General features: G+C 40.2%; 1 protein-coding gene across 1 annotated transcript in view; it reads left to right on the top strand.

Moving 5' to 3' along the window:
* The first annotated feature begins 12,516 nt into the window (after positions 1-12,516).
* Positions 12,517-23,029, top strand: part of BANK1 (B cell scaffold protein with ankyrin repeats 1) — a 129,969-nt gene continuing 119,456 nt past the window's right edge. The window contains exon 1 of the mRNA XM_086612191.1: positions 12,517-12,910. Coding sequence (XP_086468317.1) covers positions 12,517-12,910 — 394 coding nt within the window. The remainder of the gene's footprint in view (positions 12,911-23,029) is intronic.

Below are 23,029 nucleotides of genomic sequence, written 5' to 3'. Positions count from 1 at the left end.
AGTGTATTAAATACTCCACAGCCATATGGCGTTGCGGTCTGTAGCAGCTATGAATTCCGTGGAAGTGGCTGTGTTCAAAAGTGTTGTTTGAGGAACCTGCTTTGGTACGAGTGGGCAAGAGTGACTGGGAGCTCAGGTGCCTGCTCACGTTACTGTGTTTTAGCATTGAGTGGCCGTGGCCAAGTCAGTGAGCACACTCAGGACCTGGTTTCCCGGATGCTGCTAGGCTACTTCCATGCCAGTAAATAGTGCTCCCTACAGAAGGGGATTTGCAGAGGTCAGCAGTAGGTGTTAAGGACCTGAAAGCCATGCAGCAGTGTTGAAGGGAGCTTATTTTGGACTTGATCTACTCTGCTCCTATGGCATTAGCAGGTGGACCACATTAGGTGTTTCACCTGAAGCACATGATCTGCTTTACTTTCATCTGAAAGGTAAGCAGTTTTTGTGCTCCAGGGCCAGTCAGTAAAGTGAAGCAGAGCCTGGTAAGTGAGGACAATCAGATGATATTCATGATCTTAACCGATTATTAATGTTGACTCACTCTAGGCCATAGCTGTTGCTGCAAGTGGCAATCTTCTCCTCCTCTGTCAACAGAAGTGTTGAGGCAACTGCAAGGCAAAGCAGGCTGGAGAGTTGATCAAAGTGGCAAATAAAAAATAAGTTGCTGTGATGGGCACAAGCAACTGTATAGTAGAGACGTGTAGGACTGTCCCTTCTGGTATCAGTCAGATTTTGTTGTGTTTTTAAGATGTTTGTGCAGTTAGAGCAGTAATCTGCAGTACATGGAAGATGAAGCATGGGCAGTATGAACTTCGAAGGAGGAAATGTAAGACTGTGCTTTGTGTTTCATATCTGTGTCAAACACGCTATCAGTTATTGCTGAGCAGCTGACGTGGTGGCATGCGAAACTGGTATCTTGAGGAGTCTTAGATTAGATGCTAATAAAATGTATGTGCAAAGAAGATAGTGACAAACCTATGACAACATCAGCTTGATTTTTTTTAAGGTTTTTCTTTTTCTGGGTATTCAAGAGTAAAGTAAAAATTTGGTTATAGAGATCTGGACAAACAATAAGGGGCTTGATCATGTAAAAAGCAGGATGTTTCATAATTCCTTGGTCCTATCCAGCCCCCTACAAGCTTGAGTTTTACTATATTTGAACTACACAAGTTCTCCTGACTGTAGCGAGATAAGGTTTAATTTGGTCTCAGAAAAGGTTCAAGAAGGATTTGTTTTCACTTTCTATTCTGTACCTTTCTCACTAGAAATGGAAGTTAGTATGCTTGAAAATCTAAAAATACCAGTGAGATATTTTTCATCCAGTTTACATAATTATGTAGATATAGTTTCCCTGTTTCTATCCAAGAATACACAATGAAGTATGGTATGTCTGTGCAGTAAACCGGCTTGCAAGACCTCGAACATACAGACCTTCTAATTGGTTCATTTCTAGGATCAACTCATTTGGTCAAAGGCAGTAGTAGTTATATTAAACCTTTCTGTGAGGGCTATCCACTAGAAGAGAAAGCAAAATTGATACCCAGGAAATTCTCTAATTGGGTCCTATTTTAGGGCTGGTAATAAATTGGGAGTTTATATTTTGCAGGAGGGAAAGATAATTGCTTGTGTTAAACTTACACTGAGGAGATGTGCTTGCTGGAAAAACGTCTTTTGAATCTCGTGTAAGCTTTAACGGTATTTATGCATTGTGGCTGATTTTTGCAATCCTCTGGGTGAATTGTGTGAAAGCAGGCTTGCACTCGTGTGACTACCTCCATTTCTTTCTGTCTGATGGGCAGAAATAAAAGTAGTTTGTTATACAGCTAGTGTCTAGAATCCTTGTCTTAAGGCTGCAGAGAGGAAGCTGAGCTGGGTTTAATATAGAGAAGTCAGCGTTCTACTGAGGTTGCTGAATGTTTTATTTAGGTTGGTTTCTAACTCACTTTAGCTCTGTCATTGCTCGTTTTATGAAGCTACATGTATTTATGTAATGATTTTTCTGCTTCATTTACCTCCTTCTGTGTGCATCATTAGCATGAATGCTGTTAGAAAGGTCAACACAAAAATATAAAGTGTTTGCCCAAGACTGATTACAGATTTGTCTTAGGTTTTTGTTGTTGTTGTTATTGTTTGGGGTTTTTTTGGTGACTGTCACATGTTTGTCAGAAAGGAATAAAAGAAATGAGCTGAAACCAGAGGACACTTTCTTCTATAACCTCATAGCATAGATATGTTATACATCAGATAGAAACTGCTCCTCACACTTCCTTTAATTTCTGGATGAATGCTCAAGTAAATGAGATGCATAAAAAATGGATTTAAATCCATCTGCAAAAGCAGGAGATGATCAAGTCAGTTGATTTATGAGGTGTCAGGAGCCCTGCCTGGATGCTCTGCTGACTTGCAGCAAAGGAAACATAATCGTTTTAGAAACATACAGAAGCATGAGTGAGACACTGAACTAGGTTGCCCAGAGAAGTTGTGGATGCCCTGTCATTGGAACTGTTCCGAGTCAGGTTGGACAGGGGCTTTGAGCAAGCTGGTGTGGTGAAAGATATCCCTGCCTATGGCAGGGGGTTGGACTAGATGATCTTTAAAGGCCCCTTCCAACCCAAACCATTCTGTGATTCTTTGACTGCTGTAAGAGAGTTCTACCAGACAGATTTCTTGTGTCAATGATAACCTGTAACTCAGGAACTGCTGGGATGTCATCTATGGTTAACTCAGTGAATTTGACCACGTTACATATGCAGAGAACGCAGAAATCTCTGTGAGCAGTAATTGCAATAAGTGGTGATATTTATTGGAAAGCGTCATATAACGGTGACTGTCTGATGGTCAGTGTCTGCCAAGTCCCTGGTGTACATATTGCACTCCTTAGAGTGTAGGGCATCTTCCTTGTGTTTGACACAGCAGTGCTACTGTGACACCTCCCCGTATCACAGCACTTGGAACCACAGCAACTTGTCCAAAATGTTATTGCTTGCAAGATGAGTGCTTTCTGTTTTGTTGTATGTGCACCATTTTCTGAGGGATGTTCTCTAGTGATAAAAGTAAATGTACTGGGTTTCATGAGACTGTTTCCCCTAGCACTGATTAATATCTGCAGAACATGTTTTCCATTCTCTATTTCTTATTTGGAAGGAATTAGATGTAAGAATTTGCGAGAAACTGAAGTAACAGTGAAATCAAAGGTGGCAGAGAAAAAGGCAACAGAAGAAAAAAACAAAGAAGTTGAATTTAAATTAGCAGAATTTAAATATGATCATAAAACCAAAAATCCCTGGGAGGAGTCAGGATGGGCACATCTAGAGAGTTCCTGATAAGAGAAACACTGACAATAAAAAAATAATAATATTGAAAGAAATAAAAGGACACTTTGGTCTACCCTAAGTGAAATTTTGAAATGGAAACTTTTTTAAATGTGTCATGTTTATAGAGCTACAGTTACAGTGTAAAGGGAAACTTCAGGTGGTGGTTGTTTCTAGTAGCAACAGCATCAGTTAATACAGACTTGATGCAGCTTGTTCAGATTTCCTTGTGACCTTAAAGACTTGTTCCACAGCACTCCTAAAAAAAAGAGGATATTGCTTCGGCTCTTTGTACTGTCACTGTGGTGTGTTTTTCTCTTCATAATTTGTTCATGTCTAAAGCATTTCTGAATTACCTGATTATATTCTGCTAAAATCTACCGAAGATGTGATTTGCTGTCAAGGAAGTGACTGTAATGACAAAATTTTGCCTTATTGCAATGGTGATAGAGGAGGATGTGTATCTCGAAATAGAGAACTGAGTTCTGACGTCTATATCCCATGTTCATGTGTAGTCTTGTTCAACAGAAACAAGAGCACCTGTCCATCAGTAGGTATTCAGCTGTGGATGGACAAAGCCTCCACAGGCGAAGATACTGTGATTATCGTTACGCTCGCGTATGTATTCACAGGATGGATCAGAGAGAGAGAGGCCTGATCCATGGAATGAGGCCATATCGCTCTTCAGGAGAAACAGCTTTTTGGGTGTAATGTTAGCTTTGTCAGGTTTGATAGTTTGGGCTGTTCAGGCTGGAGAAGAGAAGGCTCCGGGGTGATCTTATCGTAGCCTTCCAGTACTTAAAGGGGCCTACAGGAAAGCTGGAGAGGGACTTTTTACAAGGGCGTGTAGTGATAGGACAAGGGGCAATGGATTTAAACTGAAAGAGGGGAGATTTAGATTGGATATAAGGAAGAAATTTTTCCCTCAGAGGGTGGTGAGGCACTGGAACAGGTTGCCCAGAGAAGTTGCAGATGCCCCATCCCTGGAAGTGTTCAAGGCCAGGTTGGATGAGGCTTTGGGCAACCTGGTGTAGTGGAGGGTTTCCCTGCCCATGGCAGGGGGGTTGGAACTAGATGATCTTTGAAGTCTCTTCCAACCCAAACCATTCTGTGATTCTATGATTCTATACCTGGGTGAGCTCCATGCTGTGGAAAGGTACCTCAGGGACTTAACTGCCTCTGTATTCCCAGTGTTGCTGTAGGGAAGGCCAATGGAATTTCTTTACAGAGAAAGCCCACAAGATCAAGCCTAAACTCATTTTCCTCTCTGTTGAACCTCATTTTGCCCACTCCAGACCTCACTAAGCTTAGTGAGAAGAATGATGAAGATATGAGGCCTGATTTTATACAGATAGAGGAAGTATTTGTTTCCACACACAACTTAGCAATTAGAGACAGAAGGTACATAAACGATTAAAATGTTCTTATTATATACTAGTTAAATGGGCATTTGAGAACAGAAGTGCAGCTGTTCTGCTGGCTGATAGAGTGATGGCAGGAATGCCCCATACTTCAGGATAATTGCTTTAATTGAAACAGGTGTGCCACAGCTCTGCAGCCATTTAGCTACTTCATGATCTCACTCTAAAGTTTACAAGCAGGCTTTTATAATTTTCATTTCCATTAGTGGAATGTCTCAGAGAAGCAACATGACTTACTTGAAAACATTTTCCATTATCTGCAAGCAGTTCTAAAGTGCTTTCTGCTGTCCTTCCCAGGATGAAATCCACTTGCTTCAGGGGATTTGCCTTGCAGAATTCCAGCAACCAAGAGCTAGAGATGCATTTTGAGATACATTTACTGGATGTGTGTCAGGTGGGCTGACTGGGAAAATCAATGCCTTCTGGCTGGGTGAGGGGCAGTTCATTACGCTAAGGCCACTGATTAGTGCTGAATTAAACGTTCTCGTTCTGCTTCCAAATGTTAAATTGCAGAGGTTGTTTAGCGTGCTAATGAAACTTTTTCCGTAGTTCCTTATTATATCATTTTAAGTTATCAGGGCAAGCAATGTGAAGAGATGAATGATTGAATCTTTGGGAAAAGATAGCAAAGGGGCCAAGACACTAAAGGTCTTTTGTTTCTGGAGTCTCATTTGAAATAGGAGTACTTATGTATATTTGCCATTCTCATCTTATGTACAGCCCAAATGGAAATGAATTTCTTGAGATTAGAAGAAAGGTTTTCTAAATCTCTGAGCAAAGACGGGAGTCTGGGTCTCTTACACTTTCTTATGTTTCTTATGCTCCATTTTTTATCATTGTGTCATGACTATAGCTTTAGTTTTATCCTACAGGGGGGATTGAGTGTGCGGGAAAGCAGAGGAGATGCCTCCGAGGGAAAACAGACATTTTTCAAACCCTAGTGGCTTTAAAAAACACGGACTTCAGACTCTCTAGATGAAAATGTCATATTTCTGTGGAATGAGAATTCATGGGGGAATATGTTATGCATTCACCTTGGGTGACATTTGATTTGAACAGTGAAACTGGAATCTTAAGATACATAATCAGATGTGCGGCCAACTTCTAGAGTCTTGAATTTCCCTACCCTGGCTTTCCTTGCCTGGAAAAAACTACTACTACTTTTTCTGTAATCTTTTAGCATGGGAAGATAGTCATGGTAATCCAAGAGAGCAAAGTCTGCTATTCATAAAAGAATTAAAGACGCAACGAATGTCATTCCGTATTGCTTATGTTGCCTCAATTTTTCATCAATATATTACAAGAAAGTGAGCAACAACTTCCATTCTGTGCTTTTCCAATTCTCCTTTGAGATATTCAGCAACTGTACTTATTTTAACAAATTTTCACTGATGGACAGTAACTCATCACATGCTGACAGATTTCATACACTTTTTTCTCAAATGTCTTTCCTTTTAAGACTGCCATTTAAAAAAAATAAAACAAACTCCCCTTCCCCAAGTGAGGACATCTCTGACAGGAAGAAATAAAAGGGATGAATTTACTTATTTCTCTAGCAGTTGATCCTCTCTTTTCGCAAAGTAGCGTTTGAGAACAGTTTGAAAGGGAATGTTCTTCACCCAGGTATGAAAAGCAATACAATTGAGGCAAGGTTTGTAAACAGACTTGGATTACATTTTCGTTAGGGCTGGCTCTGGCAAGCTCATTGTGTGGTTATAAGAATTCCTGGGCAGCTGAGTGAACAACAGGGAATGACTTTGTTGTGCTCCAGTACCCTGACTGGAGAAGGCTGTGGATGACCCTGAGAAATATGGTGGTCCATCTTTTGGTTAAACCTTGAGTAAACATTCAAGCATCACTTGGTTTTTTACCAAAGCATCCTAAGGCAGTGGGACTGTGGAGCCAATATTTAAACTCTAGCCTAATTGAAATCAGTCTTATTTAAGTCCAACAAAGTATGTTAATGCTAATTTGCTGGCAACAACCGTAAAATGCAGATATCTAGAAGTAAAGCACATCATCCACAAACATTAATTAAGCCTTTAAAAGGCAGGGAATAAGTTGACATCTGTGCAGAGGACTTGCTCTTTTGAATCTAGCAGTGTTATTATCAAAGATAAGTATTACCAAGTACTTCTTACTCACTTCTAAATACACAGATACAAAATCACAAGATAGCAAGATTCATAAACTGAGGTACATGCATGTTTAAGTGTAGCCACCAGCCCCCAATCTTTGATTTGTTTGATTTGTTTCCTTTGCCTTCCTGATGTGTTTAGTGCATTACAGAGTTCTTGAGATTTCCTTTCACTTTCTAATATACTTGCTTTTTTTTCCCCCTCCATACTGTGTCTTTTAACTGTTGCTGTAAAAAAGGTGTTTTTCTGCCTTATATATGCAAGATCTGGATTCCTGCTTGGTCGCACTAGTCTGCAAAGATGTTGTTATCTCATTTCGTTCTCGTAAGATTCAGCAGGTCTTTTCAAAGAAGGGTTCAGATGACATGTTTCACGAGGTGTGCTTTTTTGGGCAACCACACACCAGTAACTAGAGAAGAGTTTTGCTTGTCAGAAGAAGCCTTTTACGCTATGGATGACTGCATAAATTCTCTTACTGTTTTTCATTGCTGAACTAATAATACATTTTATTTCTACCTTTGAGTCCATTTCCAAGTAGATGTAGTTGAAGCATGGCTTAATTTTGTCAGGATATGGTAGTTTCTATTACATTAAATGTAAAGGTAACAAAATTTATCTCAACTTACATTACATACCAAGTTCAGTAACTTCAAAGAAATCTTCAGAGAGAGATGAAAATAACGAAGGGGAGAAAATTCTAGTTGAAAAGTTCAGCATTGTTACTGTGTATTCAATATGGGGTCGCGTTGCATTAAAACTAGATTTCAGCTTTTTTTGTTTCAGGTTAAAATGATACTGTTTTGGAGGCAGAGTTTTGGGTGGTCTTTAATTTTCAAATAAGCTGCATTCAAACATCTACATCTTAGCAAAATTTCTGAAGGTAAAAACGTTGTGTAACAGGAAAAAGCTTAAGGCAAATGGAGTAGATTTTAGATAGAGGACTTCATAACTGTTCCTAGAGTAACTTCAACTCTACATTTAAATTCAGGCAAGCATTTCAAAATAGTGATATTTCACCTTTTAATCCAATTTTGGTGAAGTAAGATGTAGGTCTTGCATTCCTGCTTAATATCAAAGTTAATTTTCAATCTAGAAAGCAGATTAATGACAGAAAAAAATACAAGCATATAATTCAAAACAAACCTTCCTGCAGGTAACTTGATAGCACTAGCTGCTTTCTTCAAACCAGTGAACATTGCACCAAGCTACTGCATGAAATATCTTGCTTGTATGGCTCTCTCCTTAGTAGTATGATTCTTCCCTCTGTATATAGATAGAAAAGACGAATGGAATATGGCAGCCATATTAAATTAAAGTTTTATGAGAAGTATGTTGCAGAGCCTTTCTTTCATCAGGTGTAGTGTTAGATATATTTCACTCCCTTTTCTTATATAAATAAAGCTTTCTTTCTCATATATACAAATCAGTATAGTTAAAAAGAAATGCAATTAAGCCTTCAATAAGCATCTTAAAACCCCTTTCTCATTTACACTTAGCTAAGATCAAAGCTGCAGACTTAGGTGCAGATATACAGAATGGAAATAGAATTACTTCATCTTTTATCATTTCAATGCAACTTCCTCACTTTTATCTTTAGAATTTCTTGAGTTCTTAAGCCTCGTACTGTCTATTTGCACAGGGTTGGACTTTATACTTTGTGTATATTTTTATTACGATTATTGTATAACGTCAGTTCTTCAAGAATATTTCTACCAAAGGACTTATTCATGCACACCCAGCACACAGGGAGCTCTTCAACTGTGCCTAAATGCTTGGGTCCAGCAGTTCTTTCCTGCACTGGGGTATGGGAATGCCTTTTGGGTACTTCCAGTCTGCACAAGGATGAGGTGCAGTTGTGCTCCGTTCCTCACCAGTGCTCTCCTTCTACATGGAGAGGAAACTTAGGCTCTTGGCCAAGTGGGTGCTGTGGAAGACACCAGCAGATCCCTCTTTTGCACAATCAGGACACCAAGATTCTGCGAAGCTATAAAAAAATCTTTTTTAATCAATTTAAACATGCCTTCTTATGCCTCCCTTAGCTATGTCCTGACCCAAGTCCATCATAATAGGAGGAAACGCAGCTGAGCATGAACTAAAAATGAAACCTTTTAACTTAAAGACTGAATGTGAATTTTCCGTGCTTATCCAAGGTAATCTCAAATTAAATCACTTTATTCTTCCCATATATACTGTGTCAAGGTACTACTACCCTGCGTACAATTTTGAGTTTCTCAAAAAGTATTTTGGAAAGCTGGGAGAGTTCACAAAAGTGCAGAAAGAGCGATAGGAGTTCTACAAAGCCTCTCTTGTAGTGGGAAGAGTAATAATCCTGGTTTACAAACTGTAATGAAGGCAAGGCTAAAAGTCAATTCATGAGAGTCCTGAAGACCTTAGGGGACAGATTTCTGAGACCAGATACTTCTTGAAGCTTCAGAAATAGATAAAATTATATTCTGTGGTTGGAAAGTGAAACTAAACTGATTCAAACAAAATGTAAAGAATAGATTCTTAAGTCATCTTCATGGATTAAGCGTCCTCTTTAAATCTGTATTTTTACAGGATCACTTCACTGCTTTTAGTAAATAGAGACTGAAAATAGAAGGTGCTTGGTGATTCCATTTCCTGTGAGATGGTGTGGTGTCATGGTTTAGCCCAGCCAGCAGCTAAGCCATCACGCAGTCCATCGCTCACTCCTCCTGCTCAGTGAGGTGGAGGGGAGAAAAATGTAACAAAAGGCCTGAGGGTCCAGATAAGAACAGGGTGGGATCACCCACCAACCATGGCCCCGGGCAAAACACGCTCAGCTTGGGGGCAAATCAATTTGATTTGTTAACAGTTCATTCGGAGAGAATAATGAGACACAAAGCCAGAGCTTATAAAACCCCACCTTCCTTCCATCCCTTCCTTCTTCCCAACTCTACCTCCTCCTCCAGCGGCGAAGGGGGACGGGGAATGCAGGGGTTGCAGTTCATCACACTTTGTTTCTGCTGCTCCTTTCTTAAAGGGGGAGGACTCCTTACCTTCTCCCCTGCTGCATTGGGGCCTCTCCTCATGGGAAAATAGTCCACAGACTTCTCCAACGTGAGTCCTTCCTGCAGGATGCAATCCCTTCCCATCAGATTGCTCCAGCGCAGGCTTTTGCCACGGAGTCACGGCATCTTAAGGTGCAGCCACCCACTCCAGTGTGGGGTCCTCCACTGACTTCTGATGCATCTCTACTTTGTTGTCAGTCTCCAGCAGCGTGGAATCCTTCTCTAGGAAACAATCCTCTACGAAATCCCTTAGGCACAGGCGTCTCTGCTCCAGCATGGGATTTTCCACAGGCTACAAGCGAATCCCTGCTCCACCATTAATCTCCATGGGCAGCAAGGGGGCTGCCTGCTCTCTAACCACGGGCTGCAGGGGAATCTCAGCTCTGGCACATCTCTCATTCCATCTTTGCTGACCTTGGAGGAGCCATTTCTCTCAGATCTCTGTCCTCTCTCTGCTGCAGCCGTGCCAGGCCCAGCTGACCCAACGAACTTTGGCAGTCCCAGCAGGATCAACTCTGCCCACTGGGCACCCCGGGAGCCGGGCACTTCAGAGCTCTCAAAGTTGCGCCACCGTGTCCATCTCCAGTTGGGTGGCAGTGGCCCAGCATGGGCAGCCACCTGCTGGGGTGGGTCAGCCCCGTGCCTCCTCTCTCTCTTCACTGCAGGTCCAGCCCTGTTGGGGCTCCTTTGTCCCTGTCCTATGCATGGCATTTGCAGAGGTGCTGATGGACTCGTCCCTGGCCTGAAGGGATGGGGGGTCCAACCTGGCCAGAGACCAGTCTGACCAGTTTGGGAGTCAAAAAGCCAGGGAAGCTTTTCACAGCTACTTACAGGGACTCTCTCTGCAGCCCCTCCCCTGCTACCAAAACCCCAGCACATAAACTCGGCCCATGTGGTCAGACTAAAAGAGCTTCTGGCCTTACAGCTGTGTGAATATAACTTCTTCTTTTGAAACTGTGCAGCAAGCTTCATGGCTTTTTGTTTCTGCTTTTTTTGTGTGTGAGAGTTATGGAAAATCAAATGAGGTTCTGAGAACAAATAACATTGCAGCGTTGCAGCAAATAGGTTTCTTACCCTAGTGTCATGAAATACATAACTTTGCTCTGAATTAAATGAGAAATACACCACTATTTGTTTTTACAATTAAACTTAAGCAATTCAGCAGAAACAAGCATTTTTCAGAATGCTTTTACTATGGAAAATTAGCAGTCACCTTTCCAAATACATTTCGACAAATATTGCACTGCTCTAGTGCATTACTCAGGGTCAGTCATCTTGAGATGTCATCACCCACTACCATATTGAGCAGGGCCCTACATGAGTTCCTATGACAGAAAACTTTTTGAAAGGATGAGTATTCACAAATGTTAAAAGATGGCAGCTGTCCTCCAAGCTGTTTATAGACATATAATGAACTCGAGACTAAGCTATAGTGTCCCTGTTCTACGAGTGTCAGCCAGCCTTCAGCTGCGTAAGCTTTGAAATATCTCCTAAGTGAAGAATGAATGAACAAAATTTAGAAATAATTTGTTCTAAAAAGAAGAAAAGTCCCATAATTAAAGCAGTAATCCTGGACTCTGGACATCTAGGTTCAATTTCTTCTTTTGTACAAGGATCCTTGACAAGTTTTTTTTATTCTCCTTAGCTACATCTGTACTATGTTCCAACAGTTCATCCAACATGTGATTGTGAATTACTCCAGGCCTATTAAGCTACTCTGGCATTTCAATGTAAATTATATTCGTCAGCAAATCAGTTTTTTATGATTTCACAGAATCGCAGAGTGGTTGAGGTTGGAAGGGACCTCTGGAGACCATCTTGTACAACTGCCCTGCTCAAGGGGTGACCTAGAGCCAGGACCGTGTCCAGGCACCTTTTGAGTAACTCCAAGGAGGTAGATTCCACAACCTCCCTGGGCAGCCTGTGCCAGTGCTCATGGTAAATAAAGTGTTTCCTGATGTTCAGAGGAAGCCTCCTGTGATTCAGCTTGTGCCTGTTGCTTCTGTTTCATACTGTAACACTGTGGAAGAGTATTAGTCTTCTTACTAGCATCATGTTTTACATCTTAAAAAAGAACTAAGAAAATGTAATTCTAGATTATTTTTGTCAAGTTCTAAAGTAATTTTGTCAGAACAAGGACAGTAATGAAAGATCACTAACTACTATCCCAGTGCCATGCTGCCAAAATATCCTAAACATGCCAATCCTGTTTCCGATTAAGTCAGATCATGTCCAGTGTTCAAATATATATTCTTTACTTCTGTAACTGTTGCCTTTTTCACCTATTTGTCAATCTGGGAGTAAGCAGAATGTGCAAATGCACTCTGCTTTCTACACTGCATTTCGGTATTTATTCTGAAATACTCGTTGAAGCTATTCTGAATATAAAATATTCTGAGCTATTTTACCAGCATTTCTTTGGATGATCTTTCTGCCTTGGTCTAGAAATACGCAGATGCTTTCCATTTCAAGGTGATGACCTGTCCTGTTTCTTCAGCACTTCCAAGATTTTAAGAGGGGGGGCAGCTAACAATCTGTCTTCTGATATTTATCATATATTCAAAATGCATTTGAAATTATTTTTTTAATTTTTTTTTTTTTCTCTCTAGACAATATGAAGGATATTCTCGTGATATATGAACAAGAAGCAGAAGACTGGGCTCTGTATTTAAAATCTCTTTTTGGACACATAGTGAATGAAGAAGGAATCTTACTCTACAACCTAAAGACGTCATCTTTCAAGCACCAGGAGCTATTCTCTTTACCCCGTTATAAATGTAAACTCCTGATATTATCATGTGGACTTCTTAACTGCCTGAATCGAAAGAGAAGTTATTTCCTGGAGCAAGTTCTAAAACCTCCGGATAATGTGGTGATTCTTCTTTGTGGGGTGGAGAATTCAGAGATTCTTTATGAGATACTGACCTTAGATGGAGGCAGCAAAGAGATCTCCACTGATCAGGAACCTGAGGAATATCTTTCTGTTGTTACTGGAATTATTCAACTAGGTAATCTAAAAATGAAAACTTTGTATGATTATTAAAAGAGTTTTCTTAGCTCTATTAATATAATTTAGAAGAGGGAAAAAGTGGTAATTCAGATTTTCTGGAGAAATTGCCTTTCTTCGACTTGGTCTAAGAGTTCTAGTTTGATGATGCATTTGTCAATGAAGTGTGGTGAAACTGTTGTACTCTTAGTCCGGCTTCGTTTCACAGGGAAGCAGCTTTGGAAAGTCTAAAAGCTGCCACTGGCACCTGTGAACCTAACATCACTTCTTCATGGTAAGATTGAAGAGCTAACATACACTTGGTTCTCTTTTTCTTGAGTTTGCAAATCTCAGAAACTGTACAAAACTATAGGTTTATGTTTCATCTCTTTCAAAATGCCTTCATGTGACAGTGTGTATATCTCTTTAGATAAATCTGGCAGAGTGAAAAATAATTACTAAGACCCAATTTTCTTGGATGACATCATTGCCTGTGTGGCATACAAAAGCTTTAAGAGCAGAATTTCCCTTCCTCTTTTACCAACTCAAGTAATAAGTCTGTACTGGAAGGACTGAACCTATCCAGTTTGTATGTGTTTGCACATCAATGGAAAATACAAAGAAGTATTAATGTAAAAATTACTTCTGGAATGTGAGAAAAACCCCTCTCCTGGGGGTGAGGGGTACTGATATGGCAAAGTCTGTGCACATGGTTTGGTTAAACCCAAAATTTGACTTTGCCAGGCTGCACAAATGAAACTCAGAAATAGCTTTAGAAAGACAGATGCATGGGCCAGTTCAGAAAGGAGATGTAAGTTGTGCACAGGTTTCGAGTAGATGGCTGTGTGTTTTCCTTTGAGAGCATATTTACTTCTGCTTCTTTGTAATCTCTGGGTCTCTCACCTCCTCTCAGCTCTTGCTATTTTGTCATGGTTTTGTCTACTAAGCAGAACATTGTGCTTCTGTCTTTCTTACCTGTAAGGTGCCATTTGACTGGCACGAGAGCTTGTGCTTGAGAAAGACATCCTGCACTTCAGTTTTACTCAGAAATTAGCCAATTTTAGGTGCAGATGTACAACCAAGAGTATTCTTTTGAACACAGGGGTAGAGAGACCCCAGCTGAATCAGAGTGACCTAGGTGGATGTCCCTGCTGCCTTGTGCTTGAGCAGATAAGCTTAAGCATACTATAAGGTTTTCAAACCTGCCCAAAATATGTCTACACACAGTTTAGCTGTATCAGATCAGTGCTTTCAAAACTACAGTTCAGCCTTCTCCTTCCGAACTATGTCCTGTTCTAACATTTCTTGCTGTTCGGTATTTATTAGTCTTTTCCTCAGTATATTTTTTTCTGAGCATCTCTTAGACTTTCAAGTTTTGGGGCTAATTTCAGTTGCCAGTTTGGTTTCAGGAGGTTTGGTTTGGTTTCACATTTACAATTTCTGACTGTATCTGATATTTAGCTTCAGACTGAAGTTCCTTGGCAGGTTTTTAGTGTAATGAAAACAGTGGGTCTATACTATGTATGTGTGGATATATATAAGAAGGAACTAGGCCCAGAGACAGTCAGTTGACTCATGCACAGGAAATTGCAAGCTTTTCTGCAAAATTTAACGGTTTCCTAGAAGACAGATGATGGTTCTTTGCTTAGGTCCGTGCATTCACAAAAATATTTATTGCATCTGACCTTGGGATTTTATTTATATTGTAATGTCAAGTGACTAATAGGTGCTCAGATGATCTTTTCTTTGGCAGTGGTCAATATCAGCAACTTTAGAGATGAGTGTGAAGCTGAATTAATGAATATTTGTTGAAGGCTTCAGTCTCAGTGTGTACATCTTTCCCAGTGATGCATAGGCGGTGGCAGGGATCAGAGAAGTTCAATTTCATAGAATCATAGAATCACAGAACGGTTTGAGTTGGAAGGGACCTTAAAGATCATCTAGTTCCAACCCCCCTGCCATGGGCAGGGAAACCCTCCACTACACCAGGTTGCCCAAAGCCTCATCCAACCTGGCCTTGAACACTTCCAGGGATGGGGCAGCCACAACTTCTCTGGGCAACCTGTTCCACTGCCTCACCACCCTCTTATTTCTTAGATTTCTTCCTTAGATCTAATCTAAATCTCCCCTCTTTCAGTTTAAAGCCATTGCCCCTTGTCCTATCACTCCATGCCCTTGTCAGAAGTCCCTCTCCAGCTTTCCTGTAGGCCCCCTTTAAGTACTGGAAGGCTGCAATAAGATCACCCCGGAGCCTTCTCTTCTCCAGGCTGAACAGCCCCAACTCTCTCAGCCTGTCTTCATAGCAGAGGTGCTCCAGCCCTCGGATCATCTTCGTGGCCTCCTCTGGACCTGCTCCATAGCTCCATTTAGTGAACTAGATCTAGGACTGGGAGTATTGTTGCTGCCTGGTGCTTCGGGGTGTAAGCTCTCCTCTGTACTGATGTGCCTTGGCCATCAGGCCAGCTCAGATCAGTTTTTCCTAGGAGACCTCTGCTCTGCTCTCTGTTGCACAGCGGAAGTATTCCAAGTGTGAGATTTGCTGTCACCTGGGTGTTGATTTAAGCTATGAGGAATGAAAATGTGCATGCCTTGTCATTATTTGCCTTTGCTTAAAGGTAATGGTGACTGTTTGCAGCGTCTGTATTTATGGTATTCTTTTGTAGAATCCTGTTAAGCTCTTAGTCTTTGTGATATCTGTGGCAGGGATTTTGTCAGATTATGCATCTGGGAAAAAGATTTTTCCCTTGTGTCGTGGTTTAACCCCAGCTGAAACTAATCCCCACCCAGCCGCTCGCTCACTCTCCCCCAGTGGGATGGGAGAGAGAATCAGAAGAGTAAAAGTGAGAAAACTCATGGGTTGGGATAAAGACAGTTGAACAGGCAAAGCAAAAGCTGTGCACGCCAGCAAAGCAAAACAAGGAATTCATTCACTGCTTCCCATGGACAGGCAGGTGTTCAGCCATCTCCAGGAAAGCAGGGCTCCATCTCACCTGACGGTTACTTGGGAAGACAAACACCATCACTCCGACTGTCCCCCCACCTTTCTTCTTTCCCCAGCTTTATAGGCTGAGCATGATGTCATATGGTGCGGAGTATCCCGTTTGCCAGTTTGGAGCAGTTGCTCTGGCCATGCTCCCTCCCAGCTGCTTGTCCACCTGCACACTAGTAAAGCATGGGAAGTTGAAAAGTCCTTGATTTCATCAACACCAGTATATTATCAACATTCTTCTCATACCAAATCCCATGCTAAATCCAAAACACAGTGTTACTCTAGCTACTAAGAAGACAATTAACTCTATCCCAGCTGAAACCAGGACACCTTGTATTTAAAATGGCTTGCTAAAGGGTTATTAAGTGTATTTGGTTTGTTTTTCCTTTGGAGCAATTTTTTTATGCCTTTCTTCAAGACTATTCACTTACAAAATTTCCCATCTCTCTTCATATGGATCATCATCTTCATCTTCTGTCTTTTTAAATTGTTTTTAGTGCTTCTCTTTTGTCCCTTATATTCTGCTTTTGAATATAGTGATGAAAACACTTTTGTGTATGTTCTTTGTGTTTTTCTGTTCCTTTTTTTTTTCCCCAAAAACTATTCATTGCTGTGAACTTGTTCCTCCATGCATTTGTACCTTCTTGTCTCCTCAGTATTAATAGAGAGCTGTCACTCTACCAAAGTCTAAAAATTTAGTGATGTGCTTTAATTACAATGATTACATGGCACCGTGCTGTTGTTCACCACCACAACTTTTTACAAGGGCGTGTAGTGAAAGGACACGGGGCAATGGCTTTAAACTGAAAGAGGGCAGATTTAGATTAGAGATAAGGAAGAAATTTTTCACTCAGAGGGTGGTGAGGCACTGGGACAGGTTACCCAGAGAAGTTGTAGATGCCCCATCCCTGGAAGTGTTCAAGGCCAGGTTGGTTGCTTTGGGCAACCTGGTGTAGTGGAGGGTGTCCCTGCCCATTGCAGGGGGATTGGAACTAGATGATCTTTGAGGTCCCTTCCAACTCTAACCATTCTGTGATTCTGTGATTCTATAACTAAACTATTAATCCCTTAGGACAGCAAGCTATCAAGATCCTAGGTCTGATTGATGCCATGTCTCAAAAGTGGCTTAGAACAACTGAAGATGGATGCTAAATCAGGTTGTTACCTCATAATCCTGAAGAGTATTGATTATGGTGTAGCTTAGGTGCTAGTAATCACCACACTTCTGCTACAGCTTTCTGGATACCCTGCCAAGTTCCTAGGCAAGGTAAGTTCTCACCTGTCTCTTCTCCCTGAGATGCTGTTCTCTTCACACTGCCTCTACAATCTGAGATCGAAAGAGTGCAAAATAAGTCTTAATTTTATATGCACCTCAATTATTTTGCAAAAACCTTTTGCCTACCATCTCGTTGGAGCCAGTAGGGCTCTTTATCTGTTAAAACTTCCTTCCACCCCTGAAGTAGTATGTACGCCAAAAATTCTAGGTAAAAAATAATACTAATTACAAAACTCCATAAAACTAAATAAAATAGAAGGTGCAGGCTTTTTGTACGCAGCAGAGAGCTTGTTTGACCTGTCATGTGATTCAAACACAAAATCTGAAGGGTTTGTTATCCCTGTTTGAACATGTTCTTAGGGGAGCAAAGGGAGAACTGTGACATGGAATCTGGCCTTTCTAACATACGTTTCCTGGATGGCGACAGATTTTTATTATGTTCACGTCATGCATGAAGAAGAATGCAAATATTTTTATTTTTGTTAAAAGATTCCTTTTGTGAGACTTGTTCACAAAATGCTTCACTGTTTGAAACTGCTACATTCAGGTTTAGATTTGATTTTGAATTTTGTGTAAGGGCCCGTTGTCTTAAAAAAAAAGATAAATCTCTGGGAAAGAGTAGAACATTCAGAAATTTTATTATTCTACGTTAACATCTAAGATGGCCCAGTGTGACTCTAGAATTCTGACTTTTCTTTAACAGCTTTCCCTAATATTGCTGAAAGTAGAATCGAGAGACACATTTTGTTTGCATCTCTTTTCTTTTTCCTTTTTCTTTTTACCACTCCTTGGTCTGCTGAACTGTGTACCCCTTTTTAAATTAAATTGACATACTTTCAATGTACTAATTCAGTACCCTGGGGATTTTTAGCCTAGACATATCTGGGGTTTTTATTTAGTCCTGAAACACTACTTCTTCGAATTCAGGCTAGCAATATGTTTAAGCAAGGGATTTGTGGATATAGATAGATACTTGGAGCTGGAGGTAGTTACTTAGATCTTTAAATGTCCTGAATTCCTCCTGTAGTTATTTGTGCCTCTGTATTGATGATGCAAAAAGAGAACAGGTCTTATCTAATACAAATAATTTTCTGTGACACTGTTTCTAAAGTGTGCTGACACTTTTATGAGACTTTTTGGTGGGACTTCTCAGTACCGCTCAGGAGTCGTAAGTATCCGTTAGTCTGCTTGCTGTTTTATTAAGTTTCATTGTTTACAGCTCAACAAAACAACTCTTGTCACTTGCCACTTCCAGCCTTTTCTCTAAGCAGTGGTATCTTCCTTTTTTGCCAAAATGTGAAGAGAATCTGCTTCTATAAAATTTGATAGTTGAGAACCGCTCAACAAGCCTACATGTATACATTCATTTTCTGCTATCTTATTGAAAAGCGAGAAGAGGTACGTAAAGTAACATAACCCAACTAGAAAACTGTGTCCGCAGTCTTTGAAAGCCCAGGAAGGATTCTCAGAATGAATATGTAACTTCTACCTGAGACAGCAATATGCCATTTTTTTTTTAATTTCTGATTGTTACCTAAAAAGTATTCAGTGTACCTCCACCCAATTTTAATCACCAAGAAGAATAATGTTAAGAAAACTGCTTTTACAACTACAAGTAAGTTATAGATCTGGAGTAATGAGATACTAGCATTGGGTGTTTGTGTCTAATAAATAAACGTAGAACAAACAGGCTGGGAGCTTAAAATAGGGCTTAACATATGCAAATCTTCATCCCACTTCAAATATGGGACTAATTTCTGTTGTGCAGGTCACAGAAAAGAGAAGTAAATCACTGTATTTTTACTAGAAGCTTTTATGATATCTATCTCCAGTTTCATTTCTAGTACAGTGGCATAGATTTTATTGGGATTATAGCAGGGATTTGGATATAACATTGAATACTGAAGTAATACTTCATATTTTGAATCCACTGCTTTGCTTGTTCTGTAAAATCCTCTTCATGTTGGTACTCAAATATGAGTAACTAATGACAAATTTTCTTAGGCTGTCAGCAAGACTTGTGCTGATGCGCGAACACCCTAAATTTAAGTGGGAACTTTACCATTGACTTCAATGGGCAGGTGTTTCACCTAGGTTTTGACACTGACTTGTTGTCTGTGAAGAAATGAAGCTTAAGTGCTTACAAGAACCAAAGCTGACACAAAATCACTAGAATGTTCTATTTTGTTTGTTTTTGAATACTGAAAACTGTGATTTTGTGTGCGTGAACTAAAGTGTTGGTTGTAAAGATTTCTCACAGGGACACACAAGGCTGAGTAAATGGAGGTAAGTAAGTAGGTGGATCTGGCCTCGTTCAGTGCCAGGGGAGGTCGCAGCAGATGAGACCACACAGTTGTGCCTCCCTTTCCTCCTTCCCCAATGCATGTACATTCAGACAGGGCATACTGTTGTTGGTGCTTTAAGGCAGTGAGGTCATCTGATTATTGAGGAGCACTTCAAATGTCAATTAAACTTTTTTATTGAAACAAAAATAATCTGAATCAATTTGTCGTAAGGAGAAGAGCAGAAAGGGCTGAACTGTGCTTCAGTATAGTCCTCGTTTCCATTTTGCCCTGCCAATGAGTCTTTGAACTGCTGTGCAGGGACTGCTGCTAAGATTACCAGATGAATAAATCTTCCTGAGATGTTGTGTTTCTCCATGTCCACACAGAATGATTGCTGGGATGCCAGCAGAGTGATGGGGATTTTTATCATAGATGATATCAAAAACTGTGGTTAGTGTCACTAACTTGCTTCATCTGGCATGTGATCCTGGCTGTTTCAAACCAGAAGAGGAACTGAAGTGGCATCCTGGAGGTGGCAACCATACATAGCATGTTGAGACTGCCATCCCCTGCTGCTTAAACTGTTTCTTTGTTCTTTCTTCTCTTATTTCTGCAAAATCCGGAGAAGACTTTATTCATTATATAATCAGATTTCTTAGCAGCTCATGTTTTGATCTGTCTAGCCAGTCATGGTGACCTCTGCCCTTGGATTCTGAAGTATGCCTCACGTATGTGGTGTTTTTTCCTCTTATTTTTGACACTAATTGGATGAAAACTGCTTACACCTGGAAAAGTGAATGCACTGACATCTTAAAGTGAGGGTTTTTTAACAGGAGTTAGGACAAGCTTATAAAGAGTTTTATTAATAATAAAAGTCAAATGACTAGAACATAAGCACTACTGCAACAGCATGTACTAATTTAAATTAATGTACTGTGATTGTACTGTTGTTCATTTAAGTTATATTTTTTTATTTTTAAAATTAATTTATGGATTTATTGTCATTAGTCCGCTCTTTCAAAGTTGCAAGTAAGCACTATCCAAATTTATGTCTTGGTTGTAGCACTACAGTCATCAGTCAGTATTTAGTTGTTGCAGTTGTGAGGCTATTTCTAAAGCTTACAAATAATTTAAGTTTAAGGTTTCCCACAGATATTTTGCAGCTAGAACTGTAAAATGGCTGTGTGAATCTGTAGTCTTATGTGTCCTTCATATACTGTATGATTGACTCTCGTCAGGTTTTACACTGTGTTTACCCATCACAGTTACTGAAAAGTTATTATTGGAAGGCTTCTGGAGAAGTCCTCTGGAAAATGCACTCTTTGTATGTTTTTTGGCACACAAGTTTTACAACAAAATTGCTGTTTGTAATTTGACCATCATGTATTTCTGTTGTGTCAGCTTCCTGGAACTAGGATAAAATAAGGGTCATGTTGTTTTCCAAATTAAAAAAGTTGTAACACCTATCCCTGAAAAAATGAAGTGTAGCACCTATTTAAGTTCATACTGAAAAAAAAAAATCAATATTAGCATAGCAAAAGAACAACTTCTTTTGTATAGAATCGAATTTTGCTCTTGGTAGTGTTTCTCTGTGCTTACTTAAATGGCTATGAGGACAGAACTTGGCCCAGAAAATATCATTATAGTTAAAAAGTTAGATGTTCAAAAGTCAAAAAGTTACAGGTACAAAGTAGACTGTGAAACTTTAGTTAGGACCGTTGCTCATAGGCATTGATTGCCTTTTAATTATGTAAGTGCATTCCTCCCCTGTCCCCCTGCCAAGAGCCTGCCCTCATCAGTTAATTAGCAGTTATTTGATACTTTGTTTGAGTTTGCGGTTGCATTATTTATGTATTGAATGCCATGCAGATCCTGTTGAGAAAACAGAATCGTTCATTTCCTAATGTGCTTTTCTGTAGAACTCCTTTCTGTATTGAGTGCTGTCCAAACATTATTCTATTTTATCATCATTTTTGCAAGATTAGGGTGAAGCATTTCTTCCACTTCTAATACCACTTTAGGACGTTAGTTTTCATAACGCTTAGGAGTGCACAGTGTTTTTTTACATCTGTATTCAAACTCCCTTTAATTTCAGATGTGTTTGTGACTGCTCAGATGTCTGCAGGTCAACTACAAGGTCTTTCATGGAAAGTGCGGTACAAAACTAATGAGCACTTCTGAAAAGCATGTTTTAAAAGCCGCCTAGCTTTTTGCCTCAAAACATCAGGATGGGAACTGGAAATTACCTAAATTCTGTAGAGCAGCAGTCAGCTACTATCACTGTCCTTTCACTGGAATTGTCTCCTCATTCACTGGACTCTTGTTATCGCAAGAATAACCAGATCAGAGTATGGTAAACAACACCTTCTTTAAGTACAAAACCACGAGTCAATGCCAGAGTAGGTCTAATTTGTGCACTGTCCACAGTACAGATCAATTTAAAAGAAACAGTCAACAATATACTACAAAGGAGAAATACTGCTTTTGAGTGCTTTTGAATGTTTGGTTTTTTGCAACCTTAATAAAGTTGTTGTTAAGCAATCACTTTGCCAGGGTCCTTTTCTCATCCTAGCCTTGGCATCTTTACCCAATGACTCACTCTTCAGCCTTGATCCCTTGTAGTGATACTGTTATTGCACTCAGCAGTATACACGGGATCCTGATCGGGATTCTGATCAGCATCCCACAGATGCTGTACAACAGCATGTTTGATGAATTAGCTGGATCTTACAATATAGAGTTCAAGCAGGCATTATATCTTGTATCTTGTGACAGGCTGAGAGAGTTGGGGCTGTTCAGCCTGGAGAAGAGAAGGCTCCGGGGTGATCTTATTGCAGCCTCCCAGTACTTAAAGGGGGCCTACAGGAAAGCTGGAGAGGGACTTTTTACATAGGACAAGGAGCAATGGCTTTAAACTGAAAGAGGGGAGATTTAGATTAGATATAAGGAAGAAATTTTTCACTCAGAGGGTGGTGAGGCAGTGGAACAGGTTGCCCAGAGAAGTTGTAGATGCCCCATCCCTGGCAGTGTTCAAGGCCAGGTTGGATGAGACTTTGGGCAACCTGGTGTAGTGGAGGGTGTCCCTGCCCATGGCAGGGGGTTTGGAACTAGATGATCTTTGAGGTCCCTTCCAACCTGAACCATTCTATGATTCTATGATCTCCATGTCACCTCAGATGTGGAAAAAGAGGTCATAACTTGATTCAGCATCAAGAAAGAGTTGCATAGACAGATACTGCGTAATATGGCAGAAAATCTCCTGGTAGTTATTAGGCCATTAAAGTAATTTCAACAAGTTGTAACTGTCAGTTTTTTAAATATTTGACCAGTATTTTATATAATGTGGCCATTGCTTTTTTGACCCAATACTGGGAACTGTAGCCAGATTTATTGTTTTATCAAACATAGCCCTGCACAGTTGTCTTGTATCCTAAACACCAATGTCTCCATCTGTTTTCCATTTCTCACTTTTCTGCACATGATTCTGTTCTCTTTCCTTTTGCCCAACTCCTCTCCCATTGTCTGCTGTATTGACTTCCAGGGAGACTTCTCTTCTTCCTCAAGCCCGCATTTCTTACCTACTATAGTAAA

The sequence above is a fragment of the Tauraco erythrolophus genome, chromosome 5, assembly GCF_009769465.1.
Source record: "Tauraco erythrolophus isolate bTauEry1 chromosome 5, bTauEry1.pri, whole genome shotgun sequence".
NCBI classification, from domain to species: domain Eukaryota; kingdom Metazoa; phylum Chordata; class Aves; order Musophagiformes; family Musophagidae; genus Tauraco; species Tauraco erythrolophus.
The sequence above is the reverse complement of the archived record's forward strand: the minus strand, read 5'-3'. Positions and strand labels throughout refer to the sequence as shown.